The 14,927-nt window shown below is 39.2% G+C and overlaps 1 protein-coding gene across 1 annotated transcript in view; it reads left to right on the top strand.

The window, feature by feature from the left end:
- The window catches only part of TMPRSS3 (transmembrane serine protease 3), a 42,310-nt gene that overhangs the window by 25,762 nt on the left and 1,621 nt on the right, over positions 1–14,927 (top strand). Inside the window, exons 9-12 of the mRNA XM_072421449.1 lie at positions 4,214–4,386; positions 5,192–5,287; positions 9,120–9,262; positions 9,658–9,810. Coding sequence (XP_072277550.1) covers positions 4,214–4,386; positions 5,192–5,287; positions 9,120–9,262; positions 9,658–9,810 — 565 coding nt within the window. The remainder of the gene's footprint in view (positions 1–4,213; positions 4,387–5,191; positions 5,288–9,119; positions 9,263–9,657; positions 9,811–14,927) is intronic.

Below are 14,927 nucleotides of genomic sequence, written 5' to 3'. Positions count from 1 at the left end.
AGGACAGGATACACAGGATAGGGTACACAGGACAGGATACACAGGATAGGATGCATAAGTCAGAGTACACATTACAGGATACACAGGACAGGGTGCACAGGACAGGATACACAGGACAGGGTGAGCAGGACAGGATACACAGGTCAGGGTGCACAGGTCAGGACATGCAGGACAGGATATATAGGTTTGGATACAAAGGATATGATATACAGGTACATGAGTCAGGATACACAGCTCAGGGCACACGGGAAAGGTCGCACAGGTTAGGGTACACAGGTGAAGATTTAGAGGTCCAGACACACAGGTCTGAGTACATAAGTCAAAGAACACAGGTTAGGATCTAAAGATTAAGTACACACAGGTCTGAAATCAAAGTTAGGAAAATGAAGGTCAGTATAAGCAGGCCCAGATAAACAGGTCGGCTATATATATATGGATACACACGTCAGTGCACATATCACTCTCTGTACATAATATAATACATACGGTACGTCTTATTATTTCATAGATTTCACAGCAACGATCACAGCAACGATCATATATGTGAAAAAGCTTTTTGATGGCCAAGGTTTGCTGCCTTTGTATTTTTACCCACAATTACCTGTTTTTGTAAACAGGGAGCTAAAGCTGTGCTCCCAGGGCCCCTGAACTCCAAGAGCCCCCAGCAAAATGCTGCCAGCCCTGCTCGGTGCTGATGGAGCTTATATGAGGGGCGGTTTGTCAGCAGTACTTTTTGTCTTCATAAATAAGTAAGATCACACATAAGTAGAGGATGTTGCAGAAAGAACTATCTGATCCATTAGATGTCCCTCCTGTATTATGTTTAAAAAGGAATTCCTTACAAAATGCATCTGGCACAATAAAATAGCTATATTAAGCAATTAAAAAAAACAATGCCATTAAATCTCTAAACCTGAAATCCTGAAGTAGTAGAATGTCTGTTACAAAGATAAGTAATCACAGATCAGTAAATCCAGGTACGGTTACAGAGATTGGAATACACAAATCAGGGTATGGGGATCTGAATACACGAAGGATACGGGGATCTGAATACACGAAGGATACGGGGATCTGAATACATGGGTCAAGCTATAGAAATTTAGGGTCATGTTTGGAGATCATTATATGCAGCAGCATACAGAGATCAGGATAAATAGGTTAGGATGGAGAGATCAGTATAGACCGGTCAGCAAACAGGGATAAGGATATACAAGTCAGTGTAAAGCGACCGGGATAAACAGGTCAGGATATGGAGATCAGTATTCACAGGTCAGCATGTAGCAATAAGGATATATAGATTCGAATACACAGGTTAGGATATGAAGATTTAGATAACCAAGTCGTGGTCTATGAATACACAGGCCCAAATATTGAGATCTGGATACACAGACCAGGATGATAAGGATATGCCAGAATACACAGGTCGGGATTTGAAGATAAGGATAAACAAAAACAGCTACTCCCGATTGGTACAACAATTATCTAGTCTGCCACATCCCACAACTTTGAACAAACCAAATGAAAATATACCACAAGTGGGACTTTTAAGGCAGCTAAACAGGTATTCCAGAAAATACGTATTGACAAAATATTAAAATGCTCAAAATATTATTGTTTTTATTATTCATATAGAAAACATATCAAACACTCATAAATGTACTTGGTTAACACAGCGGTAAATGTAGCATCTCTTGAAGAACAGTGTCTATACGCGTTTCACAGAAACAATGTTCGCTTCATCAGGGGGTCCAGAGAATTGCCCATTCTCCTGCCCCAAGCTCAGAGGGTGCTTTGGATGTTGAATTTTTAAGGGTACCAAATGACAGGGAGACAGGTCACCCCACAGCCAAACCTTTGAGTTTCAAGTATATGGAGCTTTGTATATCAAAATACTCTGTATAACTGATGGGTGCTCAACTCCTTATTCATACATCCTATAAATCGAATAGCAGACTCAACTACCTTCCAAATGGCTCTAACCTCTTCTAACAGGACCCCATATAATATACATACTGCAGAAACCATAAAGGGTTGTGGAATCATTTGGGTAGGAGAGAGAGATTAGACAAAGGTCCAAGGGCGGTTGTCATTTATACTCTGCACCCGTAAATGGTATAAGCACCCAAGGATGATTCAAGACGATTCTAACCAGGAATCAAGGCAGACTCTATTAAACTTACTACAGCTTCTAAAGCACATTTTGAAAAGTTCACAGTGTGCAGTGAAATCAGTAAGCAGTTTCTGTATAGTGGAGGAGCCTGTAGACTGTACAATACTGAAAACTGGAGGTCATGTTTAAACAAGGTTTTGATCGACCAAATAAACTTGAGTATAAACTAAATATTTTTGACTTGAAAATGCCATAAATAAAATAATCTCAGTTTCTACTTGGGTAACATCACTAGACGGTGCTGTGTCCTTATGAAAAGTGTACAATAAACCCTTGCCATATGGAACATAGTTATGTTGTTGCACACTTTACATGAGAGCACAGCACCATCTACTGGTGGCCAATAATTATGCACAAAGATCATTTAAATGCAAGTGATCCATTATAACCAACTCAAAAGTACAAAATACTTTAACCTGCAAAAAGGAATGAATAGAAGGAAGGAATAGAAAAGTGAGACCCTATTGATTTTCATTTTTTTCCTCTTTTCAGAAAATTTATATAAGTCACAATGGATGTATTTTTGCATTTCTGTAGATTATTATTTGGAATATTAATAGTATTGGCCATATTCCGTGCTCTAGGTTTATACTCTAGTCAATGTAGCTTTCCGTTTTTTTTTCAGGAAAAAGTGGCTACCATGGTTTATATTCAAGTATATACTGTATATTTATTTTTGTGACATTATACCAGGGCCTGTTAGCAATATTGGTGGTAACCTTATAGAATGATTTATGATGTTGTTTTAGATTGTTACATTGTCCTTTATATTGTTTTTGATTTTTACAGGATGGTTATAACATCAGTATACATGGATATATAAAATGATTTTTATTAATATTGCGGTTGTATGTATTAGATTTTGCTTTTTTTTTTTTTGTAACATAAGTGAACTTTCTGTCTTTAGCACAGCCCCAGTATTTCCTAGACTTTAGCTCTTGATTGATGTTACTTGTTGCCTGGTCTTACTTTTTAAACATTACAAACCCATCAATTTACTGCACACACTTCAATGTCAGTGTGCAACTTCGTAAGTGAAAATACCATTTCATTACTTGAAATGTGCGCTTTAAAGGCCAAGCAATGAAATAATCCTTTACTAGTAAAATGTTAAAGCTTATGTGAGTTCTCTGCACAGTCGAGTTTGCCATGAAAGATAATCCTTAGATGACATTTCAATTAAAACGTCCAGGATTATTATTATTTTTAGACTTTTAAATGCAGTCTGTGGAATTAGAGAGAAGTATGGGGAAGAGAGAGGTGAGCAAAGTTCAGAGGAATCAAGTGGGTGATGGGCTCAGAGTGAGAGTTATGGCATCTAGGAGAAAATGGAGGAGTTAAATATATTATGTAAAATGTTATAAAACTAAGACAGGAAAAAGGGTGAGAAAATTATAAATATCTTTTACAGCAGGGGTTCCCAACAAGTGGATCGCAATCTACCGGTAGATTGCAGAGCCCTGCATTTCAAAATAAACTCTACCGAGCACAGGAGTTATTAGGTCCAAATACCGTCGCTGGTAGATCATTTGGAGCTAAAAAAGTGTGGGCACCCATTTTACAGAATATTATAATAATGATCTGTTTTTTCTTTTTGGTTTTTTTGAGTATAGGCTGCATTCTCAGTGATCTCACCGGTCTGTAGTGATTGGATAGGCTGCATTCTCAGTGATCTCACCGGTCTGTAGTGATTGGATAGGCTGCATTCTCAGTGATGTCACCGGTCTGTAGTGATTGGATAGGCTGCATTCTCAGTGATGATAGGCTGCATTCTCTGTGATTTCACCGGTCTGTAGTGATTGGATAGGCTGCATTCGCTGTGATGTCACTGGTCTCTAGCCGACTGAATTATGAGTGATGTAAATGGCCTATATCTATTTATTAGGCTCCATTCTCGTTGTGGTCAATTGTCTTTAGTAATGGATAGGCTTTATGCTCAGGGGTGTTCTAAGTCTCCAATATTTGTGCTGAATTACATTTTTGAATATTTTTTATTGAATTGAAGGATACCCCTTATTTGGGTTTGTTTTTTTTCCCCTGCAGTTTGTACTTCCCGGAATCATGGAGTGTCCAGGTGGGACTGATCAGCCAACCTTTAGAACCTCCAACAAACTCTGTTATGGTGGAAAAGATCATCTATCACAGCAAGTACAAGTCCAGCACAATGTCCAACGACATCGCTCTGATTAAACTAGCAACGCCCTTTACATTTAATGGTAAGAATCAGAACTGTTGTGGCCTATGACTGAAAGTGTAAATTAAAAAATAAAAAAACTCAGTCTACAAACCAGAAATGATCAATATAATGGGCATTTAAAATTCTTGGTTTGATAATATTGGAAAATGGTCATTTACCTTTTTTTTTTTTTTGATTTCTTGACAACATTAAAAATAAAGTGTCTTTAACATAGCACACATGATTTACATGGAAGACAAAAAATACAATAAAAAATACAATAAAAAAAAAAAAAAAAAATACAATACAATAATACTGATCACATAACAGTTCTTTTTAGTATATTCAGCACTGGTGACTTACATCGCCATCTTGTGGTTATAGAATTTATTGACCAGTCATTGTTGCCTGCTATGCAATGTCCATGTGCTTATTTGTCATTCCCAAACTCAAATCATAGACATTCACATACGCTCTGACGTTTCAAATGCTCTAATAAATGAATGAATGTCCTGCTTGAAAACTTTCATGGGTGTTGTTGATTGGTTCTTAGTAAACCATCCAGCAAATCTGGAATAGATTTCCTAAAATCATTTCCTATAAATTGGCAAATGTTTTTAATCCTGGACCAGATTCATGTCAGGTTTGTTAGATCAGCCAGGTTCTCCCATGATAGTCTATCTTCTCCAGTCTTGGAGAGCTTTAATAAAATGGGTGCAATGGAACACACTAACATGGGTAAAAGTTTCCTTCTCCTTTATCATATGTCAAAATGTAATATTGAATATACAATGTATATATATATATATATATATATATATATATATATATAATTTTCCCCACAGGCTTAGTACAACCGATCTGTCTTCCAAACTATGGAGAAGATTTCCCAGAGGGTAAAATCTGCTGGATATCTGGTTGGGGAGCCACAGAAGATGGAGGTAAACTCAACTTTTCTTATTTTTATTGAATGAAATACATAATTCATACAGAGAACACAGAACCATTCACATGCACACAGTCCAGACGGAACTTACAATGTCCTTGCCATTGTCCTATACACAAATGCCCATCAGGGCCAGTTTAGTTGGATACCATTTACCTTACCATATGTTTTTCAATTGTGTAATCAACCCGTTCCCCCCTAAAAAAAATTGGGGCCAACCTACAAACTTTGTGTGGATTGTTTCCTTGAAGGGAACTGATCCCAGAACTCCAAACCAAGACTGCTAACCCCCGATTCGTCTAATAATGATGCACCATTATTATTGTATGAAACCAATGGTGACCCCCTATCTTCTTTCCTGTCCTCTAGAGCAGCGTTTCTCAACCTTTTAACATAGAGGAACCCTTAAAATAACTTTCAGGTCTTCAGGGAACCCCTTCTATAATCACTATATCCACAGCTCACAGTATATAAGTGTGGTGGTTAGTAGGAAGAATTCCTCTTACATTGCTGGCCATTGGAAGAATATCACCATTACAGATAGCCAAAAAGATCATTGGAGTCACTTAAACTGACCTGAGAGACACAGATTGCTCATTAGTGGAGGAACCTTTTGAGGAACCCTCAGGGTTCCAAGAAACCCTGGTTAGGAAGCACTGCCCTAGAACAAAGACTTATACTTCCCCTCTAGTGTTGGGACCATGCATGTAACCTTACGTTCTGCTTGGTAGAGGTAAACCCCGATAGAACCATTAGTTAAAATCAGTGTAATACATTTCACATTCATCAATAAAAATGTATCCACTGTATTACAGGTAATTTTTTTTCTAAAGCGGCCACAGCCTGAGAGGAAATGCCTGTCCACCGTCAGCATGAGTGGGACCTTTGCTGTGTGGAAGCAGCGGTCTCTTTGCAGAGGTCCGACACAGCCCCTAAAAAAAAGAGACCACTGCTTTAGCACAGAACGCAAGAGGCTCATTCAATGTATCTTAGTTACATAGTTACATAGTAGGTTAGGTTGAAAAAAGACCTAAGTCAATCAAGTTCAACCACTAGGTAAATAAACATATCCCAGATATAAAGACATAGTTGGTTCAGAGGAAGGCAAAAAAAACCCCGGGTACAATTTGCTTCAACAGGGAAAAAAATTCCTTCCTGATTCCATGAGGCAATCGGATGTTCCCTGGATCAGCAGTCTCTGTTATCTTTACTTTAAAGCCTTAAAGACCAGTAATATTCTGTGCTTCTAGAAATCATCCAGCTTTTTCTTAAAGCAATCTATAGTAGTTGCTGAAACTACTTCCTGAGGGAACCGATTCCACAGTTTCACAGACCTTACAGTGAAGAATCCCTTCCTTATCCGGAGATTAAACTTCTTTTCCTCCAGACGCAAAGAGCGCCCCCTTGTGCTTTGTAATGATCTCAAAGTGAATAATTGGGAAGAGAGTTCTCTATATGAACCATTTATATATTTATACAGGGTGATCATATCCCCCTTATACGTCTCTGTCACTAGTGAGTACTTTTAAATCCAACATAGAACAGAAGAACAACATTTAGAACTTTTAGACGGGGAGCAGGAAGTTTTTCCAAGTAGTGGCGCTCAAAAAATATTTGTTGATGACCCTCACCAGGAGAATGGATGTTGTGATAGGTAGGTGTGTTTGTTGGGGGCAACTCTATATTATCGTCTATAGTGGAATCAGGCACAAGGTGACGTGCTGCTGATCTCAGTGAGATTGGCACTGTTTTATGTATACTGTATATATATTTTCTTGGAAAGCAACTTCTACATATGCCAGGAGTAGCCTGAAGAATCCTGGGATACCCGACATATGTATCCCTGGAGGCTGAGGGTTTCCATTTAGGCTTTACCACCTTGGCAGTAAAGATAGAAGAGGAGGGGTCCTCCCTTTCAAATTAAAAAAAACAAAACTATTTTTGTTACCCACCCATTTATATAATGTAACAAATTTAGTGATAGGGCTGCTTTAGGTCCCTATTCTCGCCAAAGATGTCCTTGATTGGGTCCCATGCCTTCCTGGAGTCCTGGCACAGGGGAAGTGCCAGATCCCGCCATCTTCCTTCTTCTTGCTACATTACCCCATCACACACTGGGCAGGCGCAAGATCAGGTGACGTACCCTGCTGTAAAGAGAAAAATGATTTCTGATCTTACATGCATGATGCACATGTGTAAAAAAGCCCCTTCTACGCATGCGCAGAAGGAGCAACCAGGAGCTGGTATCCTAGGAGGCTGTGCCAAAAATTGTTGAAAGGTCCACTTTAAAGTTAAGATCTGAATTAGTTATTTATAATATGAGCCCGTTAATAATACAAACCTTGGACAACCTGATATAGAATCATTTATTTTTGGTAGGGTCTACCCTTGTACTGGTCGTGCAAACTGGTAGCAAATTAATAGAAAGTTATCCAAAGCAAACACAACATTGAATATGATTTTTATTGGTGCTGTGTTTCTATTATCCGCCGCCCCCCCATCGGTGTACCAACCTCTTCAAAGTAACCGTATTCCGCGTCCCACCACCTCCTTCTCCATTGGCTTTGTGTCCCACCCATACGAGGAGACATTACGGCCAAATAGATCATTCTCTTTCTTATCACAATAGACCTTGTGTGATTTTCTGTGCTTGAAATCCTTCTTTATATTCAAAACAGACTCAATAATAGACTTAATAATACTTTTATCAAGCCTCAGACTCCGTGTTGTCACCTCGCATTCCCGGTTTGTTTTCTCCGAGCCTTTTTTTTTTATATATTATTTTTCACCTTTTTCTCCTCTTTCAATAATTGAAATTGCAGATCGGCTCAGGCAGCTCTCTGTGAAAGATATTTAAATGAGGGATTAAGAAACAGCTTATTCTTCTGCTTAATGCCCACTGCCGAATTCATTGCATCACGCACGGTTGCCATGGCAACGTCTGTATTATTACCGATTCACCGCAGCTATGGAATCGCAGCAGGTGGCAAAGTTAGCGAGACGGGCGAAAAAGGTTTCAGTATTTGAGATGAAATGGGGAAAAAAAAAATAAAGAGAAATTTTTCATTTGTGTTGGTGTTCTGCTCCATCTTGTGACGCAGCGAGGCATTTGAATTTTATGGAAATCATAACGGAGGTAGAGAGGCTTCAGTAAAAAGAAAGACCCCCCCCGCTGTATTTAAATATGGGGGAGGGTGTGGAAGTCAAAGAAGTGGGTAGATGAATTGTAATTACCAATATGGATTGTCTCAATTCATTGACCGCCAAGGAATGGTCCACATATAGGACCAAAGGCCAGCTTCTACATTGTTTATCTCACATGGTGTTTGCTTTTTCCATTTAAGAAGCCAGTTTAATAATTTAATCTCTTATTATCCAAGAGATCATTGAACCAGATACCTGGTGGATACACAGGATGTTGAGGTAAGCCTTGTTTGTCTCAAGCCCAGGTAATGGTGGTCATGGTGGTGGAGGCACTGGAGGAACATGGATGCTGATGGTGCAGCAAGGTCAACCATATAGCCAAGGTTGTATAACTTGCAGGCAAATTTCGTATGGAGCCCTGAGTAGGTGCAGATTAGAAAGCAAAGGTTAGAAACAGGATAGCAAAGGTCCAGGTGAGAATTTATGGGTAATCCAAAAGGCAGGTTGGGTCAACACAAGGGTTCTAGGGTAATGGATCAAGTAAGACAACAAGACTACCTGGAGGCTAAAGTTATTAACGTAATATCACTTATTGGTGGACAGACCTTTTTTTTTTTATGTCTGTTTTTATAATCACCTTTGCTAACACATATTTTCTAAATACTGTATTTTTTTCCAATTAGGCGACACATCACAGACAATGGATTACGCCGGAGTCCCTCTCATATCAAACAGAGTTTGTAATACAAAGTACATCTACGGGGGAGTTATAAAGCCATCCATGCTGTGTGCCGGCTTCCTGGAAGGTGGAGTTGACACCTGTCAGGTACAATATAAATTAATAAGATTTAGGACTGATACTTATATACAAAATGATAAGCCTAATATCGGCAACCACCCTTCTTATCAAATAGCAGTAGTTTGCTGGACATTGCAATCAAACAACCTCACATAGGGGAAAATTCTGGGAATTAAAAAGTAAAAAAAAAACCCCCCCACCATAGAAATCAATGCATGTTGTAGAAGATGTCATAATAAAAATATGCATGTTACAAAACACATGTCGCGTCACGTTAGAGAACGACCAACCGTGCAAGAAACTGTCATGGTGGAGAATAATTCAATAATATAAGAGATTTTCATGTTAAGGAATAGGGCGTTTTATAACAAACTGTTATGTTAGAGACATCCTTATTATCATCTTATCACTTTTTAATTTAGGGGGACAGGGGTGGCCCTTTGGCATGTGAAGACAGGAAAGTATGGAAGTTGATGGGGACAACGAGCTGGGGTGTAGGCTGCGCTCTGAGATATAAACCCGGAGTTTATACCCGAATAACATCATTCCTGGACTGGATACACACCCAGATGGAGGTATCTACTACCACATGGCATTATTGACTTTATATATTATTATTATTTATACAATATATGCTCTGTGTCCATTATATGTTATACATTTTTATTTTACGTGTCCGGCTCACACTTCATTCCATGCTTCCCATACCACCCCTATATTTCTACTGACCAACCAGTCCACACTAATACTTATTTTAGACTTATACTAGCTATACAATATAAAGGACTGAACTATATACTATTTGTACTTTACACTTGCTTTAAATAGACATAAAATGGATGACTTAAAATAGTATACCAACAGTGACAAATCAGGTGTGGTCACTGAAGTGCAAAATCTAAGCTGAGTGTAGCAAAACTATATATACTGTAAATATACATAGGTGAATAGTTTATTTAATGGCAATAAAGTTAAGATGGATCAGCCATAAATCTGTTTCTACTTCTACTTTCCTCCTACTATAGTCTTTGTCTTTTTATGTACAGTCATGTGAAAAAGTAAGTACATCCCATAGCATTTGCTAACTAACAAGCAAACATTAGGTCATAATACAAACAGTCCCTACAGATAAAATTGAACAAATCACATATAAAATGTACATGGGTTTTATTCTTTTAATCTAAGTTACTGAAAACATAGATTTGTGAGAAAAGTAGGTATACCTTACATTTAGCACTGATTCAAATCCATGAAATTAGAATCAGGTGTTCCAGTTGGTTGGAGCTTTATTGGGGTGTATGGTGCTGAAAACTGATATAAACCTCAGAAACGGTTTATTGATGTGTTAGTTGTCATAATGCCAAGATCCAAAGTGTTCTCAGAAGGTCCTCAGAAGAAAAAAAATTGTTAAGGCCTATGAGTTTTGCTAAATATTTTAAAATATCACTATATTATATTAAATTTTATAATATCAAATATGTAATTCAATAATCTACAAAACACTTATTTTTTAAATGACAGCTAAATGGTTCAGGAAGTGCTGGCCCAAAGAATCCTATGCCCCAGAGCTGCCAGTTGGGTGCTAAAAAGTTTTAAAAACCATAAAAATTTAATGAGCAAAAAACTTCTGCCAAAGTGATACGCATCCCCTTACAGATAGCAAACAAGATCATTGGAATCTCATAAACTGACATGAGAGTCACAAAACTGCTTATGGCTCAGGGAAGCCCTAGCAACCTCTGGAGGAACCCTAAGGTTCCATGCAACCCTGGTTAAGAACCACTGTCCTATAGTAATAGTGGAAATTCAAGTGAATATACCAACAGTGAACCATGGTGGTGGATATGGTATAGATTTTGGGTTGCTTTGGTTATATCAGAACCTAGACAGCCTGCAGTCCTCAAATATGTGTTGTGCAGCATATTAAAGGGTGATTATTGAGAATTATAGGCCACTTGTTGGAAAGCTGAACCTTAACTGAAATTAATATTTCAACACAATAATGATCCAAAGAACATCAGCAATTCCACTGACGAACAGCTAACGAGAAGAAATAGGTGAGTTATTGACATTGAAAGGTTTAAAATGGGCAGTTCGTGTAAGGAAAATCATAAACATCTTGAAACTAAAAGAATTTTGCATAGCAGAAGGATCAAAAATTTTACCAAGTCAATGTCAGTGGCTGGTGCACGGGGTAATTAAAATGCCTTAGAGAAGTAATTTCTGCCTAAGGGTTTAGTATTAACTTTTAAGGCCACAATACACAATTACATCTATTAATATTTTTGTTAAATAAACTATTGAAAAGGCACATTTTTGTGTTTTTATTCAAGTAAATTACATTTATTTATAGGGACTGTTTTAATAAACATGTGTTTGCCTGATCAGATATGTTGAAAAAGTCAACAGTTTCCATAGGGTGCATTTGCCCAGTTCATACTTTGTATATATCAAAATGCTCGATTTATATTGTCGATGTGTGTTGCAGTGCAATCATAGGTCTGATTGGGCCCATATAGTACCCTTTTATGCCAAAGTGCAGCACATAAATTTAAACTGCCCCTGTAGGAGAAAAATAAGATTCCTATTATTAATATTAGACTTTATTATTTATATTTAGTATTACTTTATATTTAGTATTACTCAAAATTTTAGTGCTGTGCATTAAATAGGGGTTGCAAATGTCAGGAGAATACAAACAATGACAGAGGAGGAGGAGAGGACCCTGGCCAAAACAGCTTACAATTTAAAAGGTGTGGGAGGGTAGTATATAATAGGATGGGAATACAGAGTGCTGTATAGTTAGTGATGGGTTAAGAGAGATGAAAAAAAGTAGGCACAACTGAAAAGATGAGTTTTAGGAACTCTTTTAAATGAGCAGTAGGTAGGAGAAAGCTGAATAGGACGATGAAGACCATTCCAGAGAGTTGGGGCAGCTCTAGAAAAGTCTTGGAGCTGTGTGTGTGATGAGGTTATGAGTGAGGAAGTCGTTAGTAGGTCATTGGAGGAGAGAAGAGAGCGGCTAGGGGAGTATTTATCTATCAGGTCAGAAAGGTAAGTAGGACAAGAACTGTGGAGGGATTTGAAGGCAAAGCACAGGAGCTTGAATCTGACTCTAAGGTGAAATGGAAGCCAATGAAGAGAACTACAAAGAGAGGCAGGGGAAGAGGAGCGGTGGGAAGGATGGATGAGTCTGGCTGTAGCATTGATAATAGATTGTAGAGGAGAGAGTCGGGTTAGTGGAATACCAGAGAGGAGGAGGTTACAGTAGTCCAGACAAGAGATGATAAGAGCGTGTACAAGGAGTTTGTTGAGGTAGGTGAGGACAGGCAGTGACGGATTTTGAAATGTTGTACAGGTAAAAGTGCAATTTCTATGTAAACAGCCTGTATTCCTTTAGTAAATCACAACCAGTGCCTCCATGTGCTGTCAGCCTTGCATGAGTTCTCCCCTGTGGACTACTGAACTCTTAAGCTACGTACACACGGCAGATTTTTATCGACCGATAATCGGCATCGGCCAATTATCGGGCGAAAATCTTCCGTGTGTACAGTCGGTGTCGTCCATCGTCCGGACGACCGACCTGCCGGATCCACGGACGATGGACGACAGCCGATCGTAATGAAAGGGAAGGGGAGAGCGCGCAGCAGGGTGCCGCTCCGTCGCTCTCCCCCCTCCCCTCTCCATAGAGCATGAACGGTGCTGTATGTACAGCACCGTTCATGCATCGTGCACTCCCTTGTCGTTGGAAAGGATCGTGAAAGATCCCTTCCAACGACAAAAATTGCAAGTGTGTACGCAGCTTTATTCCTTGTGGAAACTGCTGGAGAACTGTGCAGGGCTAAAAACGTTGCTTGGGTTTTCAGAATAGTAGCAGCATTCAAACATGAAACTGGGATCTCTCTGGATTTTTGCTGGATAAAGATGTGATTTTTTAGTATTTGCAGCATTCATAGCAAGAGACAACATGGTGCTGGTGGAGTTGTTTATAAATATATATATATATATATATATATATATATATATGTGTGTGTTTTTTTTTCTCTAAATGTACTCTAACATAGATGACAAACCATGACCATAGCCAGTATGCAGTCACCATACCATAAAGGAGGCCGCCATTGTGCTTAGGAATGCAGGCAATATGCATGGAGAGCCCAAACAGGGTGTGACAACAAGGAACAAGAGACAGAAAATATTTATCTGTGAAGGCAGGGTCACAGGATGGGTTATCGCCCTATGTGCTCACTGCCTGCAGGTACAACACCTGCACACTGAGATAATCTTGTGCACGGTTTGCTCACAGGCAGGCAGATTAGATTGCGAGTGTTTGGATTGCAGGGCTGGTGAAGATTTATTCTGGAGAAGAGATTACAAGACAACAACTGAATGGCTGAGTCACTTGTGTTGAATAGGTAGTCAATCTGTGTTTAAAGTTAAACTCAGTTGCATGCGAGAGAAAATAAAAAGTATGCCGTTCCATTGTGTTCAGTGTGAGGCATGGTGATTGTAAACCAAATCACTAAAGTCTCATATAAATGAAAACATGCTGATGTTAGGTAATAGATATTTTTATGTGCAGCTTTAATAAAATAACTTATGGTGATCCTAACAATTCCTACTATAGAGTGACAACATTCTGCCCGTCTCCCAATTGTACATTGCAGGCCATATCATAGCTCCCATCTATATCTGTATCTGCTCTTGGGACCAAATCCCCATGTTTTTTAGTTGTCTGGCTTTTAATTTTATATAGATCACTAAAAAAAAGCAGTAATGAAAAAAGTATTTAATGGTCTGCATACCTGGGGTATGGTGGGAAGGTCTGTCCTTTGCCACCATATTTTATTCTAAAAGATGTCATCACCGTACATTGGCAGGCATGTTGTACAGGCAGTTTAATGCAGGTTACACCTGGCCATGTCAATGCACAATATGCAAACATTACCACTGTTGTCACAGGAAACCCTGCCCTAAGACCTAAGACCTAAGTTGTAAAATATGGGTTGTAGAACAGTGGTCCCCAACCTTTTGGACATCACGGACCACTAAATTTACAGACTCCGGACTGTGTATGCACGGGGAGCCGTGTCTCACTCAAAGGGGAAGAAACTTCCCCAATAGTGACGTCATGATGCCAGAACCTGCCCACTTTCCCATCGCAGGTCTGAGCCTGTGTCCAGAGACACAACCCCCCCATAGCCCTGAGCCTGCGATTCATGCAGGGGACATGTCTCATGGCTCTGTCGGGTGCACCCCCACAAGTAGGGTCCTTCTCCTGAGCCCCCTGGGGGGTGCACGGGCCAGAGCCGCGGACCACAACAATTTTCTTGCAGACCAGGTTGGGGACCGCTGCTGTAGAAGACCACCAGCCATGAGATAAGAGTGGAGCCAGTGGGAGATTGGTCAGGGCAGGGATGTGTCCACATGTACCTTTACTTTGAAATATTGGTAATGCATTGCACACACATGCATGGCACTTACGTGGTCTACTGTGGTCACTATTAGGAAGCCGGAGTGGGCTTATGTGGATAGGAAATAGCTAAAAGAGATTGGAAGAATTTTAACACCACTGAGTCCAAAAAGATGAAAACTGTATTCTAATAAATCAAAACATAGAAGTTTTAAAATAATACACTGTAATAAAAAGTCTAGCAAGGCACGTTTGGAATTTCTGATATGTGGGATTTAG

The sequence above is a fragment of the Pyxicephalus adspersus genome, chromosome 1 (genome assembly GCF_032062135.1).
Source record: "Pyxicephalus adspersus chromosome 1, UCB_Pads_2.0, whole genome shotgun sequence".
In the NCBI taxonomy this organism is placed as follows: Eukaryota; Metazoa; Chordata; class Amphibia; order Anura; family Pyxicephalidae; genus Pyxicephalus; species Pyxicephalus adspersus.
This window is presented reverse-complemented; position numbering and strand designations above follow the sequence as displayed.